The sequence below is a fragment of the Juglans regia genome, chromosome 16 (genome assembly GCF_001411555.2).
Source record: "Juglans regia cultivar Chandler chromosome 16, Walnut 2.0, whole genome shotgun sequence".
In the NCBI taxonomy this organism is placed as follows: domain Eukaryota; kingdom Viridiplantae; phylum Streptophyta; class Magnoliopsida; order Fagales; family Juglandaceae; genus Juglans; species Juglans regia.
The window spans coordinates 4768052-4789691 of NC_049916.1; the positions used below are offsets into that span (position 1 = coordinate 4768052).

Consider the following 21640-nt stretch of genomic DNA (forward strand, 5'->3'; position numbering starts at 1 on the left):
AGATCTTGCACACTTATTTGAAAAAAGTTGATAAATAAGAAATCCACATAGAAAATGACTTTTTTAATCAGAAAATTCTACTCATCATCCCCTACGCCACACACCAACACGTGATTTGTCATTTTTGTTATTCTATTTAAACACATACTAATATTCAATATATGTGTATTTAAATAAAATGACAAAAATGACAAATTACATATTGGTGTGTGGTGTGGAATGATGCATAACATTTCTCTTTTAATAGTAGACTCTAGTTTTTTTTCAAGAAAAGTATGTGGGAGGAGGCGACTCTCCTTCTCCCTTTATCTCCCTTGTTCCTCGATCCATCCACCTTGTCTATTAAGGTAATTCTTTACTTAGTTTTATTTTGTTTCATTCAAGACTGAAAAAGACAGGTTTACAACTTTCCGACAACTCTTGAGAGACATGTGCGGCACAAGTAGACTCCTAGGCTGCAAATTGTTTGGAAAAAAGTGAAGGTTTTGCAAAAATCATTGTGAGTGATCTTCATGCGCTACCCATATCTGCGCCTGGTCCTTACGCGCCACCCTTTTATGACAGCTCTTCTCGCCATACTCTCCAAATCAATGGATTCGTCACCATCAGATCTTTTTAGAGTTAACCTTTGTAGTTGAAAAGGCACAAGTGTGTTGCCTTAATGCGCCGTCACAGATTCCGAAGTCTATCGAAGTTAGTCCAAACTGTAATTCATCATTTTTTACATTTATCTTACTGCTTTCATTTTTTATTTCCTTATTGTTAATTAAAATAAAAAAAGAGTTTTGTCTCTTGAACTTTTAACTGTAGAGTTTGAATCATCCCTTTCTATATATGATGAAGTTGAGCTGTCTCTTAGATATTTATCTATAGAAAGTATTAGTAATAGTAAAGATTAAATTAATTATAAAAAAATAATGTATTAATAGAGTTCTAAATATATTATTTTGATGTATGATGTCATATTTGATATGAAAATTTTTAAGAAGGTATCCGTTCATTAATATAAGTTTCTTGACTAACGAATGATTATAATTTCCTTTAAAAAAATAAAATGAGTACGCGTGCTGCTCTATGCTAGATCTAACATTAATCAAGCCGCATTTGATAAGAATAAGATTGGAAGTGTAGTCGGTAGGATTGCTCGATCCGAAATTATCAAACAATGAACCAATCCACCGAAGCAAAGCACAAGAAAGATTCCAATTTCTACATTGAAAACGCATCACAATTGAAGTCCACCGAGTTCCCAAAAAACTAGAAAAGTATGCTTGTGAAAGATTGGAACCGACAAACGAAACCCCGACATTTTCGTTCCTGTTTCTCTGCTCTAAACTTGCAAGGCAACAACATCTGATCCTTCTTTTCTTGTCTTTCCGGATCCTCTCTCTTCTTCTTTGAGCCAGTCCCAATGAGGTAAGTGCGTCTGATTCAGTTTTTCCCTTAGGTCTCATCTGGGTTTCTGTTTGTTCATTTAATTTTTGTGTTTGATGATGTTTTTGTCTAGGTTCGTAGTTCATGACGTTATGTAATTTTAATGCCGCGTGGTTTCGATGAAAAGTTGTACTGTTTAATCTTGAATTCGTATGGCGTGTAGTGCGCTCTCTCTCTCTCTCTCTGGGGGTATTTTAATGCATCTTATGCCTGAAAATCTAGATTTAAATGTTTTATGTAGTTTAGTCAAGTTCAATAAATTAGGGTCTTTATCGGGAAAAGAAGATTGCTTTTTTGTATGTCCTGTACCCTATGGGTGTGAATCTTAAGAACGTTATGGAAGGTTTATGAAATTATGCTTGACTGTTATTTTGGCCATGAGCTTGATCAATTTGGTTTTATGTAGAATCAATGATGGCTTAAATGTTGCTACAGATTGTAGAAACCTAGACTTGCTTATCTATTTAAAAGCTGTAGTTGTTTGTGTTTTACCTTTCTTTTTCTTTTTTTTTTTTTGGGGGGGGGGGATTGGGCAAGGTCTATGCGCGATCGAATTTACCATGCATAGGTTCAGCAAGAACGAGATCATGCAAACGGCAATCATTATTGATTCTAGGTGTGCTGCCTTCTGTTGGCAGAGTAAAGACACTGGTTTTTGTCCGTTCAGGAATCATTTTTATTTTTTGCCTTAACTTATCAATTTTTTTTTATCTGTTGCCTTTATTTGTGTGCATATGATTTGTAATCTTAAGTAAGTAATGAAAAGAGTAATTTCTCTTGCAGTTTTCTGCTGCTGCTGCGTGGCCTTTGTGGCTGATCTGGCATAAATGGAAGAATTTTGTGGATCAATTCTCTGTGTTTATCAGATCTTTGCTGGGGATTAACCACACAATCTTCGATGGTAAACCCAAAACTGTCTCACCATCCAAGTATATGCTATAGGCCTATACGTCCCTCCGACCTTGAGATTTTACAGCGAATCCATGGTGATTTGTTTCCCATCAGGTATATGCTCTCATCTGATACCCTTAGTTGGTTATAGACTTTAGGATGATGTAATTACTTCTCCATAACATGGTGCTAATCTTCAGGTATGAGTTTGATTTCTTCCAAAATGTTGTTAATGGACGTGAAATTGTATCGTGGGCTGCTGTTGACCGTAGTCGGCCAAATGGTCAGAGTGATGAACTCGTTGGATTTGTAACTGCACGAATTGTTCTTGCAAGAGAAAGTGAGGTAACTGCTCCAAATTTTCTGGCCCACAATTTATTAAACTCTCATACCTCATGTCCTTTTTCCATTAATCCTCCTTTCCCAAGGTGTGGTTTGATTTTAAGGTCTTTGATAAAACTTCTGAAAAATAATGGTGTGGATCAAAGACAAAGTTGAGGTCAGTTCATTTGGAACAAGGTTCCCTAATAGTGGCGTTCTTTGTATGGACGTCGGTTTTAGAGAAGATTGCAATACCCCGTATTGAGAGTAGAAAGGTGGTGAATGAGGCCTTACATTGTTTGGGAAAGATAATTTCTTGTCCTTTATAATGATTCCATGGGGCTCCATTGCAACATTGACTAGTCCTTTTGGAGTATGGTTTTGATGTGGCTTGGGCTTGTTTTGGATTGTTACAAACATTATTAGAGCCAATTCCAACTAAAAGTGTGGAACTTGAGCTGTGGCACTTATGATGGGATGACTTGGCGAAGATGTCAGAAAATTAAGGGGAGAGATTGTAACATCTCATATTAAGTATAAGAAAGTGGTGAATTAGATTTCACGTTGTTTGGGAAGAAGTTTTTGCCCTTAATAATGGTTCCAAGGGCTCCAATTACAACACTGAGTAGTCTTTTCAGAGTATAGGCCCAAATGTGGCTTGAGCCTTTTTTGGGTCATTACAAATATCCTAATGATGGATGAAAAAGTACATGATGGCAATGGATTGATGTTTCATGTGCAAGATGTGTGTGGAAATTATTGGCCACTTGTTGCTTCACTATGAAGCGGTTGGGGCCTTGTGGGTAGCAATCTTCTGACTTCTTGGGATACAATGGGTGATGCCACTTGGAGTGGTGGAGTTAATGGTGGCTTGGGGAGCTATACTGGGTTGAAACATGGAGATAGACATTTGGAAGAGGGCTGCTTTGTGCTTAACATAGAGTATTTGGAAGGCTGCTAGAGTCAAGACAATCACGCTTAGATTTTTATATGAATGGACTACGGTCCACAACAGTACCCACTTTGCTTCTTTTGTAGACTCTGCAAATCCTTGGTACTCTACCCATTAAAATAGATGTTCTCCTTTGTACACAAAAAAAAATTCCTGTGTACTTGAGTCATGCCCCTAACGCTTCAAAAACAAATAAATAAATGTGATATCCTTTACATATAAAAAAGACTCCCGAGACAGTACTTGCTGGCTACTCTTCAAGCCCAATTACTGGATCTTTGGCTCATGTTTAGTCTTGCAGATGCCACCACGAGATATTCCATAAGGAGATTATTGATTCCAAAAATCCCTATCGGATTTGATTCCAGGCCCTTGAGATTCTCTATAAATACTTCCTTTTAACCAACCATGGTGTTTACTACCTAAATTAAAGGGCGTAGAATCATTTGAATTTTGTAATCTTGGATCATTTTGACTTTTTGATGGATTATTACTATTATCATTGTTGTTCGTGTGTTTTAATTGCAAACCACATTTACAGAAGGTATGGTGCTTATAAAGGTTCGTTCTTTATTCAAGATTTTACAAAAATCTGAGAGTAATTTTTTCCAATTATTGTTTTTGTACTTATCAGTAAAAAGGGGAAATCAAAACAAAAAACAAAATTAAGCTCTTGTTGATGATGTTTTTGTCTTTGTTTTTCCTTGTTTCTCATAATTCATTTCAACCAACATTGGCCTTGTAGATAGTGGATATGCTCAGATACGACTCATTGAAATCAGATCAAACTTTAGTCTACATTCTGACGCTGGGAGTAGTAGAATCCTATAGAAATTGTGGCATAGGTAGGAGTCTGTTTTCCATTTGATATAACTTCTGAAGCTCCTTACATGCCCCAAAACTGATTCCTGATGATTTGCAGCGTCTTCATTAATTCGGAAGGTCATAAAATATGCCTCAAGTATCCCAACTTGCCGTGCAGTTTACTTGCACGTCATTTATTACAATAATCCTGCAATACATTTGTACGAGAAAATGTCATTCCAGTGTTTAAGAAGGTTGCAAGGTTTCTACTTGATCAACAGTCGGCATTATGACTCATACTTGTTTGTGTACTACGTAAATGGTGGTGCTTCTCCTTGCTCACCACTGTAAGTACAAAACATCCTTTATCCTTGATTTGGTCAGTGTATCCCACATATTGCTGGGAATGGTATCTCCATCTCAATTAAATGTGAAATTGGTTCCAGAAGTTGTCTTTAACGGGTGGCATAAAACTCTTGAACATCTTGGTAACCTGCCTAGAAGCTGTCTTCAATATAAACAACTATTAATTAAATACATTTGCTACATGGTAAATGATGAAACTTGCATACAATTATTCGGTATTATTGTTTTGTTAGTAATCAGTATCTAGATCTTAACTGGTATTAACTATAAAACAAAAAGATTTCAACTGGTATTATAGTCGGTGCAACAAGTAAAATAAGATAAGCCTCTGTATTTCAAGTAGTAAAATCTTATGATTGAATGGCAGTGATTAATGTTGTAATTAATAATAGCAAGACTAATCTCCACACCTGGTGCTAAGAGGTGAGCAGCCTTCTGGTTTTGTCTTGAAAGTATGAAAACCGGCATGCATCTTCTGAATAACGGTGGCTAGGCGAAAGTTACCTGTATCACCACAAATTCATCCAAATTAGTATTTATCAGGTTCTATTTTGCCAACTCTCTCACTTGTTTTTCCTGACATGAGAATTGCATTAGATGCTGCTGGATATACTTGTTATTAGCTATGTTTGATGCTTTTTTTGGCATTGTCAAATAATCATGTATAATTAGTATCTCCTTTTGTGGCATTGTTCTTTCAAGCAAATAAACGTATCCTTAAGAGAACAGTAACTGTCTTTTTTGCTCCATTTTGCAGAGCGCTTGTTACGATCATGGTAGATTATATGAGGACTGGTTTTAAGACAGTAGCTGCAAAGATATGCAAGAATGAAGAAGATGGGAAGGTTCCAAAATGGCCGAAATGTAAAGAAACCATTTCTCTTGTATCGACAACCCAAAACAATAGAAATTTGACAGCTGAATGTTCTGGTCATGAGTGTGTTTGATTTGTTTACTCCCATAAAATGATGTATACCTTTCTGCTCCACGCCTGCATCCCTTTATTTTTACTTATTCTTAAAGCCATGAAGTAGTCCGGGAACTAACTTTTTATACTGAAAAAAATTCATGAAATGTTTCAGTCTCATGTTGTTCTTTCAATTTTTTGATAATTTACACAGAATTCTTAGTTTTAGCATTTCTGAATTCTGAAAATGCCCAGTTTCATGATTGCTGGAAATGGAAGTAAAGGGTAGAGACAGCTTAGGATTTGCAAATCAAATCTTACTGTATTGTGAATTTTGTGGCATAGAAGATCTTGACTTGTAAATATAGTTTTTCTAACATATGTTAACCGATCTATAAAAAATTTTAGAGAAGTAATTAGTAAATCTTTTAAAAATTGTTTTTTAAGGGTAATTTTTTTAAAGAGAGTTTAACGATACTGCAGCAACTGTTTTAGATAAATTTGTTCTTTGAAACATTTTATTTATAAGCCCGAGTATTCAACGCACCGTCATGAGATTATATGATTCTAAATAAAAGTTGAATAAAATATTATTAAAATATTATTTTATAATATTATTATTATTATTATTTTAAGATTTAAAACAGTTGAATTGTTTATTATATTTTGTATAAAAATTTAAAAAAATTATAATGATGAGATGAGATGAAACTATTTCTATATCTAAACATGACCTTATACACTAGCTAATAGAATAATTTATCTATGTTTTATTTCATTTATTAGTTATAGTTCTTTTCTAAAATAATTAAGTTTGATATACATATATATATATATATATATATATATATGTAAAAACTGTATATTAATTTATGAATTTATTTTTGTGTAATATTTCATATATAAATATATATATATATATATAGCTTATAATTGAATCACCTGTTTTTCATAATATTAGTTTTAATGGATGAAAAATTATGGGAAGAATCTATTTTTAAATAATTCATATAACAGGATAAATCCTAAAGAGTGAGTACTCAATTTTTATTTTTATTTTTTATTTTTGTGTGTTTTGCATTTTGACATAATTGGAGCCTTGGAGGTGAAAGTTGAAACTGTGATATGAGATGAACGTTTTGAACGTCACATTTTTCCACTGAAATCAAGCACCTTCATTTCCTTTTTCACTTCTCATCTCATTTGTTCGCTTCAAGTTCAGGTTTTTAGGGTTCAACTCCGAAAACCTCTCTGGACCTCACGCCGTTGCCCTTCACCAGCTACGCAGCACCACTCCACCACTTCTTCTCCTCTTCACGCCGTTGCCCACGGAGGTTCGCCACTCTCTCTCTCTCTCTCGCTTTCTCTGTGTGTGCCGTCGCATAACCTCAGCACTGCCAGTCAGCCATTTCAGTTTCTTACATATCTCGGTTTTCTTCCCATTCGAACAAATCTCTAGATTCGCAGGTAGGATTTATGTTTTCCTCTCTCGGTTTCCAGTGACTTGCTGATTTCTGTTGGTTTATTATTTTTTATTTGGTTTAGAGAATTCGTTGTTGGCCCCTTAAAAAAGAGAGAATTGATTGTTGGTCTCTGTATTTTGGTTTGTGAGATTTTTTGGTTATATTCTGGTTGATCTGGTTTATGAGTTATTTTTCATATGAACGGACGAATTGTGTTTCTCACCCGCCCCAATGCAGGGTCGATGCAGCAAAGTCCAGTCAGGGCGGGGCAAAATTCCTAAATCAAGAATATTTTACCAGATTACATATTTACGTATTGTTAGTGTGTGATATCTATCCATTTCTACTATCATTCTTTTTTTAATTTATTAGTTTGAGTTTTCGTATTCAGTCTATTATGAATCTGGAGTTTTTAACAAAGGGTGACTTATAATTTTGTAAAAATATCATGCCATATACCAACATACGAGCAAAGGAAAATACTTTTGTTGTATCTATTTCGTGCATTTTTTCATAGTAATTAAAAGATGGATACATAAAATAGACAAAAAGAAATGTATGTTACGCCTACTTTGTTTCACTTGTTGCAGCTGCAGATCGTGACATATGTCATTTATTTGAAAACCTGTAATGCAGGAAAGTAAGTGAGAAACTGCTTAGATGTTATCAAAAGGAAGGAAAGTTTCCAGCAGGGGAGAAGCAGTAACAGCAAACTATGCTTTTGGCCCGCATGAAGAGGACATAATTATAAAACACAGGCTTCTAACCCGCACCACAACCACAAGGGGTGAACCTCCATTGAAGAAACTTCAGAAGAAGTTCACCTCTTTCGTCCTTGAGATTGAGAAGGATGCAGATAATAATGGAGACTGTGAGAAACTTGCCAAAGCTTTCTTACAGGAGCTTTCGACGTTTGAAATTCCACTTCTCAAGAGCAAAGCGGTTGTTGATGCGAATGTAAGAGAGAAGGAGAACTTCAACGAGTTGAAAGATGAGATAAACAGGCAGATTATCCAAGCACAGGCTGACATTGAAGATCTTAAGAAGCAGCTTGAAGAGAGTAAGATTGAGAGGCAGCACAAAGAGGAGTGCGAGGCAATCAGGAAACTGATTGCCACGCAGCCACCAAGATCAGAGACACAGAAGATTATATCGCAACTAGAGAAAGAAATTGCAGCTTTGGATGCCGAGAACACAGCTGGTTCAAGGTTGCTGGAGCTTCGCAAGAAACAGTTTGCTCTTTTATTGCACGTGGTATGTGACAGTGTGCATATAATTTTCATCCTTTTGTTCCATTCCCGTTTTGTTGTTATCTTTTTGATTGGTAAGTTTCATTGGTTCCCAGTGAGTCTTGGATTCGTGAACTTACTCTCCACCCTATTCTTCAGGAGGGACTAAGTGGCATTTGATCTAGACCTTAGTGCGCCTGTTCTGATTTTATTATGATGCACTCAGCTCTTTGCTTGAAGTCTTTGATTTTTTTATTACTATTACCTTTATCATCGGGTTTTTTTATTCACAAGAAATTCTTCTCTCTTAGTTTTGCTGCCATGTCAACTCACAAACGTCCCAGCTACTTCTTTCCCATGCCAGTTGAAAGTTTCTGTATCATCACTAACTCCCTTGGCACCATCATGGCACATATATGTGGGGGCTGAAAAATAATTGTTAGGTATTTTTATTGCTCGAGTTAGATGCCATTTGAGTGTGTAATATGGCCTTGATTGATTTATGGGGAATTAATACACTGAAAACATTACTCAATTCTCTTTGAAAACATTCGTATCGATTCTTGAAGGTTTGTTGGGATTATGAAAAATATTTGGTTTTGGCATTCACAAAAATCTTTACGCATGACATTTGATTGAACTTTATTATACTGCTAGTTAAGAGCTTCAAGTGAAGTTTAACTCGTTGGAAAAAGAGTGTAGAGTCTTACAACATAAGCATCAGGAAGAGAATATCTGGCCCACCCAGAGAAACCAGTGGTTTCTTGGTCTTGACTTGTAAAGTTCTATTAAAGAGCGTTTCCACATGGTAGAATCTCCTCAGGGAATATGAAGTTTTCATGAGGCTGATCTTGAGCCTTTCCTGTCAATTTGACAATTTCCATGGCTTGTGTTTTACATGGGGAAGAAAAAATCATGTAGTTCTAGCTGTGCAATTCAAATACTAACCTTTCTAATCCTGTCGAATACAACATTCTTCGTTTTTTTATCAGTAAAACAAGGAATTTATTGATAATATAAATAGGCTCGAATAACATTCTGATCCCATTTCCTTGTTCTGTTTTCTTTTAAGCGCTTTGTTGGCCAATCATTGCCATGTACATCCTTCGTTCTTATCATTATTTGCTTGATATGATAAACCCTCTCTAAATATTGTGCTCCTAATTTTCCATTCTATTCAACCTCTGTGCAGGTTGATGAGTTGCAGAATACCATAGAGGAAGAGCAGAAAAGTTTGGTTGAGGAGATGAGAATAGCGACTGAAGAGCAGAAGAATGGGATTGAGGATGCTAGCGGGGGGTCAGATGCAATGGCTGTTGACTAATGTTTAGTCTGAGTCTTAGTATTGCAGTTGGAAGATGGTAATTTGTTTTAATGTTTTTCTGTTTATGTATATCTTTCTTGATGGTTAGAATTGGGGAAAATGTAATTGAAATCAGAACATCTATCTCCTGTTGTAGCATTAGTTATCAAAACAAAGACATCCGTTATTACTTGGAAATTAGTCCATTCCCCCAAAAGTTTTGGATAAGTTTCTTGACTACGTGTTTCTGTACATTTAAAGTGGATTACTATCATTTCCAATAGGTAGTAATGAGATTATCGTGTTCTGAAAGTTGGGAGATGACGAAGAAATGTTTTAGGAAACACTGTTGGACTACATCAAATGCCACGATGACAAGAGGCTCACTTTTGAAGGAAAAGCAATAAATTCTTTTAGACTTGTTCACATGGACAAGTTCTCGACTTATTAGCATTAGAAAATGCCATGAAAATCAAGTGTCTGACCTCGACTTGTGTTGGAACGACCCGACTCAATAATTTTAAGATTGAAATATCAATAATTTTTATTGGGTCTAAATTATATTTAATAGGTCATATTGGATAAGTCTACGAACATAAATTATTGAGGTTGATTATGAGTTTTAATTAGACTCAATAATTAGTTTAAATTTTATTTATTATTTATTGAAGGAGTTAGACTCTTTTTAGAATTTAAAGATCGGCTAATTTATTTCAATTTAAAATCATCACTAATTAAAGTCTCTTATGCAGTCTCAGTCACTACAAATCCTACATTGAATGAATTACTAGATCTTGTTTTTAAATTCAAACTCTTTTATTAGATGATAACGACTGAATGTTAAGCAGATTAGTATCATTACATGTATTAACCGAGTCCAACTCAAACTCGTTGGAACTTTCTCCAAAATCTCTCTATAAATATATTCATTCTGTGTTATTTAGAAAAAAAACCGTAAACCTCTATAAGTGCAATTACTGAACCCAAGATACACAGTCCAATACCATGATCGATTTTGTGTCCAAAATTTTAGAAAGTAACACTATAAGGTAAGTAGCTTGATCATAAATTAAGATTAGCATACGCACGTCATGATATTTGCACGCACGTAATTCATCATGTTTCATTCCGCATATTATAGTTATATATGTATTATGTATCTCATACATCTCATGTTGCATAAGACGCGTAAGTTTTCTTAAGATCAAGTGCAAGATAAGATCAAATCAGTTTAATTAGATGACCATTCAAATGCATGATACTAATGCAGTTTCAGGGTGAATGTGCAAGCCATAGACTCAAGCGTGGTCTACCATAGTATGCTAGAATACTATCAGCGACTCCCTTTAAGGCCGAGGGACGTGGGGTTGGTGCACAACCCCACATACAGGGTTAAGTGTATTGGCCAGTTAGATTAGTCAGATAAATCAGATTAATTAATTAATTTAGATAAATCAGTCATGCATAGTATAAGCATTAGTATAATCAGTTACGATTTTAAGCTCAGTATGAAATATTTTATGAAAACCTTATATTAAGTATGTTTACATTATTATGAGTTTCTTACTGAGTTATTAACTCATTTTAGTTTGTTTTTATGTTTTTAAACTACCTAGGTCAAAATATTTATGAATATAGAGCTGTAGGACGAGACTTAGTCTAAGGAGGCGCGACAGTGGCCTAGATCATTTATAGAGATTTTAAGTTATGAATTTTATGACATAGATTTTGAAAATTTTTAATAAATGCTTTTGTACACTAAATCATATATTTCAATACAAAACAACTTTATTTATTATAAAGAATCTTTGTACTTGACGTTTCTTTTAGAAAAAAAAATTTTTTAAGTCAAGTTCAGTAGTAGCACTTCAGCTTCCCTAGATCTCTAAAAGTGACTTTATTAATAACAGTAAGGAGCGGGGTGTTACATGTGTGTTCAATCATCAAGGGTTGGATTGGATCTATTGGATATTAGCCATATATTCACTAGATCATGCGTGATAGTAATATTTTGTTCACAATACTGTAGTAGAACAAGCATATTAGTCCCCAATTGATTTGTGAAGAAGGTTTGCTTTGGACATGTTTTTGCCAATTGGTCGAGAAGATTTGCATTCTTAGATCTCAATAGTGATTTCCCAGATAGGCATATAAATTCCAATATTAAACTATTTTTCATTATGGGGATTAGACTTATTGTTAAATAAGGTACTAGTTGGGCAGATGTAAATGCAGATTCTCACATCATGGTAAGGTTATTGCGGGGTTTGTTCATTTTTATGGGCATGCCACTAACATTGTTGCGGAGTGTTGAGCTTTTCTTGAAGGATTAAGTTGTGTAATCAACTTGGTTTGAGGGGCTTCCTGGTGGAATCAGACTCGACTGTGATAGTAGGATGGTTTCATTTGGGAGTGTGTAAGTTTTGGTATTTATGGGACTTTTGGAAAAATGCACTTCATTTGTTTCGTTTGCTGAATGTCTGAGTTCTTCATATATATAGAGAAGTTAACATGGTTGCGAATTTTCTTGCTAAGGAGGGTGCAAAGGGTTGGAGTTTAGAGTTTTAGGGTGAGGAATTCGGGGGGAGACGTTTTTGTGGCCTTGTACGTACTAATAAATAGAGTCTTCCCTATATTAGGCGCTATAGTTGTTTTTTGTTGTTGCTATATTTGTGGCTTTCCTTTGCCTTGGTGAGACTATTAATAAAGTTGGGGCTTTTGCCTCATTTTTTATTTATTTTTTTAAAACACAAAGTAAACGCAGATTCTCACCTCTTAATGGAAGAGTTTATAAAGCAACTCAAATAAGGGGATTCGCATCAGATTAGCTAAATGCAGTAGTTTATCCAAAATCTGGGTTGAAGATAAGGGCATCCAGTCCACAGCAGCTTGAGTCATAGATCATCAAGATTCTTCTCTCTTTCTTGAGTGCTCTATTCGGACTCAACGTTGATGGAAAAAAGTGGTTCATGGCACAACTGTATCAAGGTAAATATTGTTGATCTATTGACAGATGTTATGAAGCTGGTGGCAATAGGAACCCTAGATGGCAAGAGGGAAGGAAAAAGATAGAAAGTGGGAACTGAGTTATTGAAGTGAAGTCGAAGAAGTGAAGTGTTGAAGGGCTGAGATGGAACTGATGTCGTATCCTTCAAATGAAGCACAACGTTTTTAGAGAAGGGAGCGAAACAGGGAGTTTTGAAGGCTGAGTTCAGGAGTATTTCAATGCCAGAGAATACGACAACGTTTTCTTTTACTAGTTTTATGTAGTGGGTTTTGTAATATGTATCGTCTGAGATATAACAACTTCATACACAGTGTTTTAATTACCATGATATGTTTAGTGTTGTGTGAGTTAGTTTATCAATTTCCTAGTCAGTTAGGTTGCGTTTGGATATTGAGCTAAGTTGAATTCTTTATGAATAGTAATGAGTTAAGATGGTAGAGTAAGTTTTGTAGGGCCTACTTAAGATGAGGTTAGATGTGTTTGGATGTTAAAATGAGTTTAGATATATTTATAAAAATTTGAAAAATATTGTGGGTCCCACGTGTAAAGAGGTGTTGAATTGAAAAAGGTTGTGGGTCCCACATGTAAAGAAATTTTGAGTTGAGATGAGTTTAGTGATTTGTTGTGAGAGTTGGAATATAGAGTTTAGAGTCCAACAACCAAACGAGGCTTTAGAGAGTTTGTTGTGAGAGCTGGAATATAGAGTGGAGACGAAGGTGAGGAAAACATCTGAAAATTGCTAAGGCTTGATTGTAAGAAGGTTCTAAAATCCCTCGAAGTATTCCCTTTATCAATATACGTGTGGCTCGTTTGAACTTTTTATCAAACACCTTTGAGGCAATTCGATTCCCCAATTTTACCATCCCAACATTATAGCCCAATCATTCCCTCATTACAACACTGCATTTCACAACAGGAACACAATAATTGGTATCAGTATCCACCGATCCTATGGCAGATAACACAAGATCTAAGTATCAACAACAAGAAACCTTTCAACTACAGCTAAATGAAGTCCAACAACAAAACACACTCCACCATCAATCCATACAAGAATTACAGACTAATATAGAGACTCTCAATGATATGATGTGTACATTCATCCTGTCCCAAAATCAACAACAACACCAGCAGTAGTAGTAGCAGCACTAGTAGCGTGAACCTCAGTATGAGGACCTCGAGCCACCAGAACCAAGAAGGGGGAATTTCAGGGGTGTTAAGTTTGAATTCCCTCATTTTCATGGCGACAACCCAACTCCTTGGCTCTTCAAGGTGAACCAATACATTGATTTTCATCAGACTCCTATGCCTTACCGCATATTCATGGCTTCCTATCACATGAACTGGAAGGCTCTTGTGTGGTACCAAGAGTTTTTGGAGGGGGGCCAATTTCGTGACTAGGATGCTTTCACTAGATCGCAGCTCCTTTGTTTTGGTCCAACGGCGTATGACGATCCCATGAAGGCATTTACTCGATTAAAAGAAACTAGTTCCATCACAGCTTACAAGACACAGTTTGAGACCATTTCCAATCGTTTGAGAGGACACTCTAATGTGCACAAGCTGAGTTACTTTCTCAGTGGGTTAAAAGATGAAATACGCCTTCCCATTAGAATGTTAATCCTGTCAATTTGAATGCGACATATGGATTAGCAAAAATACAAGTGGAATACCTCTTAAGTATAAAAAAATCTAGCAAGCCGATGCTAGAGAAGGTGAATGAAGCTACTGGGGGATTTTCTTGAGGATCATTTTCAGGAGGCAGTAGCAGTATGTGGCCTAGAACCCTGGGGGCCACTAGGCTAGTATCTTTGTCCCAAATGGATGAAAAATGCAAGAAGGGACTGTGCTACCACTGTGATGAAAAGTGTAGCCCAACCCATAACTGCAAAAACCCAAAGATTTACTTCCTACAAGCTCATTAAGAAGAGTTAGTGGAGGAGGAAGGCCACCAGCCAGATGGCCTTGTAGAAAAAAGTGAAGGAAAACACGGCTGGAGGTAAGGTGGAGGAACTTGAGATTTCCTTGGTAGCAATCTCGGGACCACCCATTGTTAGTACAATGAGACTAGTGGGCCACTTAAAGGGGGAGAAGTTGGTGATTTTAGTAGATTCAGATAGCTCACATAATTTCAAAGACTCCACTTTGATTCCAAAACTGAAGCTGCCGGTAGATCATTCTATTACATTGAAGGTTAAGGTAGCTAATGGTCAAATTTTAATGACTGATGGAGTGTGCAATGCAGTAAATCTAAAGGTGCAAGGTACTTTGTTTCAACCCTCTCTTTATTTACTTGATTTGGCTCGATGTGACATTGTTTTGGGGATCCAATGGCTAGAGACATTGGGACCTATAACCTGAGATTTTTCTAAACTGTTGATAAGTTTCTCTTATGGGGGTAAGTTAGTCGAGTTGAAGGGGCTAAACTTTATCTCTCTGTGGTGGAGGATGGTCATAAAATGCTTAGGGTTACATTGGCCAAGGGCAAAGGGATCTTGTTACAAATATTTTGTGATGAAAAAAATAGAGAACATGCCAGAATTATGTATGAGCAAGTGGCTGAATTGTTGCAGGAACTTAATGGAATTTTCAGTGAACCTAAAGGACTACCCCCACCTCGTACCCATGACCACAAAATAATCTTCAAGGAGGGTGTTCAGCCCATCACCAATAGACCTTATATTTACCCATATTACCAAAAAACAGAAATCGAAAAGATAGACCGTAAGTTAATCAAATTAGGGGTTATTAGACCAAGTTCCAGCCCTTTTTCCTCCCATGTTTTATTGGTGCGTAAGGCTGATGGGAGTTAGAGATTATGTTTCGATTATAGGGCACTAAATAAGGAGACAGTCAAGGCAAAATTTCCCATTCCAGTAATTGACGAACTGTTGGATGAGTTGTTTGGTTCAGTTATTTTTTCTAAACTTGATTTAAGGTCGGGGTATCATCAGGTTAGCGTAGTACAAGAGGATATACCCAAGACAGCCTTTCGGACTCATGAAAGAGATTACGAATTTCTAGTAATGCCCTTCAGCCTAACTAATGCACCGACCACTTTCCAAGGGCTAATAAATGATATTTTCAAATTGTATCTAAGGAAGTTTGTGCTTGTATTTTTTGATAACATCTTGGTTTATAGTAAATCTTAGGATGAACATTTGGGGCACTTAAGGCAAGTTTTCTTACTGCTGTAACAACATTGTTTGTTTGTAAAAATATCATAGTGTGAATTTTCAGTTAGTGAGATTGGCTACTTAGGCCATGTGATTAAGGCAGATGGGGTGATGGTGGATGCTTCTAAGGTTGTGTCTATGCTTGACTAACCTAAGCCTAAGAATGTGAAATCTCTAAGGGGATTCCTAGGACTGACGGGAAGTTATCGAAAATTTATTAAGGGTTATGGAATCATTGTTGCCCCTCTTACAACTTAACTAAAAAAAAATTCTTTTAATTGGGATGTGGGAGCTAGAAGGGCGTTTGAGGCCTTGAAGAATGCTATTTCAAAGCTACAAGTTTTAAGGTTACTAGACTTCAACAAGCCATTTACTATAGAATGTGACGAGTGTGGAATTGGAGCCGTGTTGCTACAGTCAGGGCAGCCCCTATCTTACTTGAGTCAGGCCTTTAAGGGGAAGGCTTTGTTGTTATCGACTTATGAGAAATAGCTGTTAGCTTTGGTGACAACAGTGCAAAAATGGTGGCCGTACCTCTTGGGTCAGTCTTTTGTAGTTAAGACTGATCAACATGCCCTTGAGTTTCTACTTGAGCAGCGTGTGGGTACTAAAAATCAACAGAAGTGGGTAACCAAGTTAATGGGACACTATTTTTCGATAGAATATCAAAAGGGAAAAGAGAACAGGGTGGTTGATGCCCTGTCTCGAAACATGGAGGAAGGAGAAGAATTTATGTGTTATGCCTAGGGGTGTAAATTCAAACCAGTAAATCGGAAAACCGGACCGGAACGGTTTTACCGGTTTTGAACCGGTCCGGTCCGGAACCGGTTCTTAGAATGTGAAAACCGGTCAATTCCGGTCCGGTTCCGGTTTAGGGATTTTTTGGACCGGACCGGACCGGTTGATAAAAAAAATATAAAAAAAAATATTTTTATATATAAGTTTTATACAAAATATTATATATATATATATATTAAATATTAATATATATAAGTTTTATATATAATTTATAATTATAAATTTATACATTAAATGTTAATTTATAATTTCATATATATATTCATATATGAAATAGTTTCATATTATAATTTATAAATTATTACATTAAATGTTAATACAATATATAAGTTTATAAATAATACTAATAGTCTAATATAGACTATAGACTATAGTTATACTTATAATTAATACTAAAAGTTTATAACTAATACTAATATTAAATATATAATTTATAACTAATACTAATATATAACTTATAACTATACCAATAGTCTTAAAAAAATCGGAAAACCGGATCGGACTGGACCGAAAACCGGAAGTACCGATTTAGGAGGGTAACCGGTGCGTAATCGGTTTTGGAAAATACAAAACCGGTACATACCGGTTCGGTCTTAGATTTTGTCTAAAACCGGACAGGACCGGACCGGACCGGTTACACCCCTAGTTATGCCATGATATCTTTTCCCTATCCTTTATGGGTTGGGGAACTTAAACAGAGTTATCAACATTTCCCAGAAATGATTGAGCTGTTGAATAAACTGAAGTTTAATTAGAACAGTCCAAAATGGTTCTCACTACAACAGGAATTAATCATAAAAAAAGGGAGGATATTCTTGAGTTCAAAATTTGATTTGAAGAAAAAAAGTTTTACAATATGTACACCACAGCCCCCAAGCAGGTCACTCAAGCTATCAAAAAACTTATCAAAGGGCCAAGAGAGATTTATACTGGAAGGGTATGAAAAGAGACATATACAGATGGTGAATGAGTCTGACATATGCCAGTGGATGAAATACAAGACCTCTTATCCAGCAGGGTTGCTACAACCTCTGCCCATTCCTCAACAACCTTGGTCAGACATCTCACTTGATCTTATTGATGGGTTGCCTGTTTCTAAAGGGGTAAGTGCAATTTTTGCAATACTGGACCGTTTCACGAAGTATGCCCACTTCATGGCATTGACACACCCTTATACTGCCCAGGCGCATGTCTTCAAGTTTTACCGATTCCCTAAGTCTGTGGTGTCTGACCAAGACCCCATTTTTGTGAGCTCTTTTTGGAAGACCCTATTTCATGCCCAAGGGACTACTTTAGACTATAGTTCAGCCTACCATCTCTAAACCGATGGTCAGACTGAAGCTGTAAACAAATATATGGTAGGCTACCAAAGATGCTACGCTGGGGTGAAGCCTAGAGTATGACCATAGTGGCTTATTATGGTGGAATAGTGGTATAACACCACCTATCACACGACAACGGAATTAACTCCATTTGAAGCGGTTTATGGATACCTACCTCCAACCCTACTCTCTTATATCCCTTGCACTAATCCTAATGAAGCAACAGATCAGACATTACGTAGCAGAGAACAAATTATCAACTTATTGAAGAGCAATTTAACAGAAGCCCAACATTGTATGAAATTATATGCTGATAAATAGAGGACTGAGAGGGAATTTAACAAAGGTGAATGGGTTTATCTAAAACTTCAACCTTACCAGCAGAAAAACATTACCCTAAGACATAACATGAAATTGGCTCCAAGATACCACGGGCCTTTTTAAATTGAAGAGGAGATTGGTAAGGTTGCTTATCGTTTAAAGTTGCCCGAGTCTTCCCAAATTCATCTAACCTTCCATGTGTCGTGCTTGAAGAGGCATCTCGAGTCACAGATCCAGATATTGCCTATTCTTTCTCCAATAGACTCCATGGGGGAGGCGTAGCCTAAGCCTGAGGGGATTTTGGACAGACACATGAAGAGACAAGGAGACCGAGCAGTAACTGAGGTCTTAGTGAAATGGGTTGGACTCCCTAAGGAAGAGAGCAGTTGGGAATCATTGCAGAGGCTTCAAACCTTTTACCCACACCTTGTGGGCAAGGTGCTTTGAAGAGAGAGAGGTTGCTATGAAGCTGGTGGCAACAGGAACCCTAGATGGCGAAAGGGAAGGAAGAAGATAGAAAGTGGGAACTGAGTTACTGAAGTGAAGTCAAAGAAGTGAAGTGTTGAAGGGTTGAGATGGAACCGACGTTGTATCTTTCAAATGAAGCACAACGTTTTTAGAGAAGGGAGCGAAATGGGTAGTTTTGAAGGCTGAGTTCAGGAGTATTTCAATGCCAGAGAATGCGACAACATTTTCTTTTACTAGTTTTATGTAGTGGGTTTTGTGATACATACCGTTTGAGATGTAACAACTTCAAACACATTGTTTTAATTACTGTGATGTGTTTTGTGTTGTGTGGGTCAGTTTATCATTTCCCTAGTTAGTTAGAGAGTTTGTTGTGAGAGTTCAAATATAGAGCGGAGACGAAGGTGAGGAAAGCATCTAAAAATTGCTAAGGCTTGATTGTAAGGAAGTTTTGGAATCCCTCGAAGTATTCCCTCTATCAATGTACGTGTGGCTCATTTGAGCTTTTTATCGAACACCTTCCAAACAATTCAATTCCCCAATACAGTCATCCCAACATTACAACCCAGTCATTCCCTCATTACAACACTGCATTTCACAACAAGAACACAACAACAGACAAGAAGGGAATTCAAAATTAGAGACCACGCATGCAAATGGCTTCGCATTTGGCAACGGTGTTTGGAATAAAGAAAATCATCCTGATCATTAAATATTCGAGCTTGGGGATCATAGGGAAAGAGCAATATAGAATTCAGCCGGCCGCCTTTTGCTCCTTCCATTGGTGCAAAAGCATTGGATTCTTCATACGGCTGGTGAGCTTAAAATTCCAATATTTGTACATCAAGTAGGTTCAAATCTTGATGTATTTTCTATTAATTTGCAAGAAAGGGTATTTTATTTCAGGAAAGGGTATTTTTCAATCAAAGATTACAAACTCCAAATATATAAAATTAAAACACTAAAGTGCATCTTTATTTAGCAGCTTTGTTCTTGGTGAGATAGCTTTTGGCAATTTGTGCAATGCCTTCCAGTGGCTCGATAGTGACATAGGATGCATTAGCAGCTGCCTCTTCCTTCACTTCATACTCTATAGTCGACCTTATAATGCATGAATCATCGCCCTCTTCGATGACTTCGAAACGAATACGATAAAGAGTAAACCCCATCTCCAGATATCCTCCTTCAACTGCCTCTGTTTCTTTCACCCGTTTCTCATTGTCAATCTTTGTGAACTTCTCCGAGTAACTGCTAAGACCAGGTGTGCCTATTTCAATGCAGAAAAGACATAATAAATTTACAAAAGAATTTAATCTCCTCTATACCTTATATAAACAGTGCAGTGCAGTGCAGAAACCAATGTTTTTCAAGCAATTCTGTCAAAAGTTGCTACTTTGATTGCTTTGTATCATTAATGGTTAAGAAGTTGTAAACTCCATGACCTCTTCTGATAATTGTTGATAAACAATAAAAATACAGACCGGTTTTACCGAGAATATGCTGAACAGTGAAGTGAACAGTAAAAAGAGCCCACGGCTCTGTCACTGCTCATAATCTTTTAGCTCTCTCTCTAAAAAATATTTGTAAAATATGAGGCTGAGACTGAGTAACCTCTACCCAGATGAGGTTCATCATGTCTAAGGAACAGGAAATTGATTCCTGGCCTGCTCAAACGCCAAAATTAGTCTGGTTCTGAATATGCAACTAATTTAGAACACAATTGTTAGCTTTGGGATATATATACCTGGTACAAATGTTAGCTTGAGAACAGTCCCAAGCCCTCCATCACCTTCCAAGACCTCAATTTTCTGAATGAGAGTTGAAACTTCTTCAACGAGATTTGCCAAACGAAGCGAGCCATAGAGCTCCCAGGCTTCAGTAGCAGGCACCTCTATCTTCATCTCGTGTGAGAGTTGCCCAGAAACCATCTTCCTAGTTTCTCTTAATCTCTGGTGTGGGAGAAGTACTTCTGGCAATTACAGCAATGTGTGCAGAACGGTTCTGTGATATTAGTGTATATATATACACTCAGAACATATAGGAAAGGACAAGGTCTACGTACATAGTATATGTGTCAAATTGCCATCCACAGATTCCTTACACCGCAGGCATATCGTTTTCTCCAAAGTTATGAAAGGAAAAGAACAATTTCACATACAATAAATTAATGAGCTGAGCTGTGCTGTGCATCAGTCGGAAGTCGCTGCACACCACACAAGTATTTTTTTTTTTTTTTTTCACTTAATGCATTTGAGTGTGCGGCGGCTGCAGCGTACAATATGCTGATATTTATATTTTCTCTAAATTAATTAAGATGGGAATATGTTATATGATCAGCAGTCCAATCATACATACGTTAAGATCAGTTGGTATCTAAACTCCAAAGTTTGTCACTCTTCACATGATCTCTACGTCGGCCGGCAACCTTTGTTTTTGTTTTTGTTTTTGTTTTTGTGTTTTAAATCTCTCTGTTCATTACACCCAAGACGAAAGAAAACGTTTACGAGGCCACACTTTAATAGAAAAGCTACGGATGAGCACTGTTTACAAATGATCCGTAGCACACCTTACATCCCTGACATTTAGCTGGGTTTGGTTTTAGATGGGAAAAAATATTTGCATCAGCCCCACACCAGCATACACTCAACCTATTGAGTGTAAAAAAAAAAAAAAAAAAGTGATGTGAAGTGTGTGCTGGTGTGGGGCTGATGCATAGCATTTCCCTTTAGATGGACTCTTGTGCCTTCTTTTTTTTTTTTTTTTTTTTTGGATTTCGGTGTTCCTCTTTCGATTGTTAAACTGTAGCTATCAATAAAGAATTTCATTTTTTATGGGGACCATGCTTCACGTTGTTGACAACAGATAAAGAATCTGGCACCGT

General features: G+C 36.6%; 3 protein-coding genes across 7 annotated transcripts; 2 read left to right on the plus strand and 1 right to left on the minus strand.

Annotated features, from left to right (window-relative positions):
- The first annotated feature begins 1064 nt into the window (after nucleotides 1-1064).
- Nucleotides 1065-5866, plus strand: LOC108997266 (histone acetyltransferase MCC1-like). Of its 2 annotated transcripts, none has more exons than XM_018973454.2 (6): nucleotides 1065-1416; nucleotides 2218-2439; nucleotides 2526-2670; nucleotides 4344-4443; nucleotides 4521-4749; nucleotides 5526-5866. In XM_018973454.2, exons 2-6 carry the CDS (start codon nucleotides 2333-2335, stop codon nucleotides 5713-5715), a joined length of 771 nt encoding a protein of 256 aa, XP_018828999.1. In that variant the 5' UTR covers nucleotides 1065-1416; nucleotides 2218-2332; the 3' UTR covers nucleotides 5716-5866. The 2 variants fall into 2 exon arrangements, with proteins under 2 accessions (XP_018828999.1, XP_018829000.1); XM_018973455.2 differs by lacking the exon at nucleotides 1065-1416 and adding an exon at nucleotides 1963-2050.
- A 922-nt stretch (nucleotides 5867-6788) lies between these two features.
- LOC108997267 (THO complex subunit 7A-like) lies at nucleotides 6789-9910 on the plus strand. Of its 4 annotated transcripts, none has more exons than XM_018973456.2 (3): nucleotides 6789-7142; nucleotides 7775-8392; nucleotides 9560-9910. In XM_018973456.2, exons 2-3 carry the CDS (start codon nucleotides 7799-7801, stop codon nucleotides 9689-9691), a joined length of 726 nt encoding a protein of 241 aa, XP_018829001.1. In that variant the 5' UTR covers nucleotides 6789-7142; nucleotides 7775-7798; the 3' UTR covers nucleotides 9692-9910. The 4 variants fall into 4 exon arrangements, with proteins under 4 accessions (XP_018829001.1, XP_018829002.1, XP_035542257.1 ...); XM_018973457.2 differs by having other exon boundaries at nucleotides 6796-7142; nucleotides 7729-8392; XM_035686364.1 differs by having other exon boundaries at nucleotides 6796-7009; nucleotides 7729-8392.
- A 9659-nt stretch (nucleotides 9911-19569) lies between these two features.
- LOC108997241 (S-norcoclaurine synthase 2-like) lies at nucleotides 19570-20763 on the minus strand. The gene is made up of 2 exons (XM_018973425.2): nucleotides 20504-20763; nucleotides 19570-20026 (listed from the first exon to the last, which is right to left on the minus strand). The coding sequence occupies exons 1-2, from the start codon at nucleotides 20685-20687 to the stop codon at nucleotides 19734-19736; spliced, it is 477 nt and encodes a 158-aa protein (XP_018828970.1). The 5' UTR covers nucleotides 20688-20763; the 3' UTR covers nucleotides 19570-19733.
- Nucleotides 20764-21640: the final 877 nt, after the last annotated feature.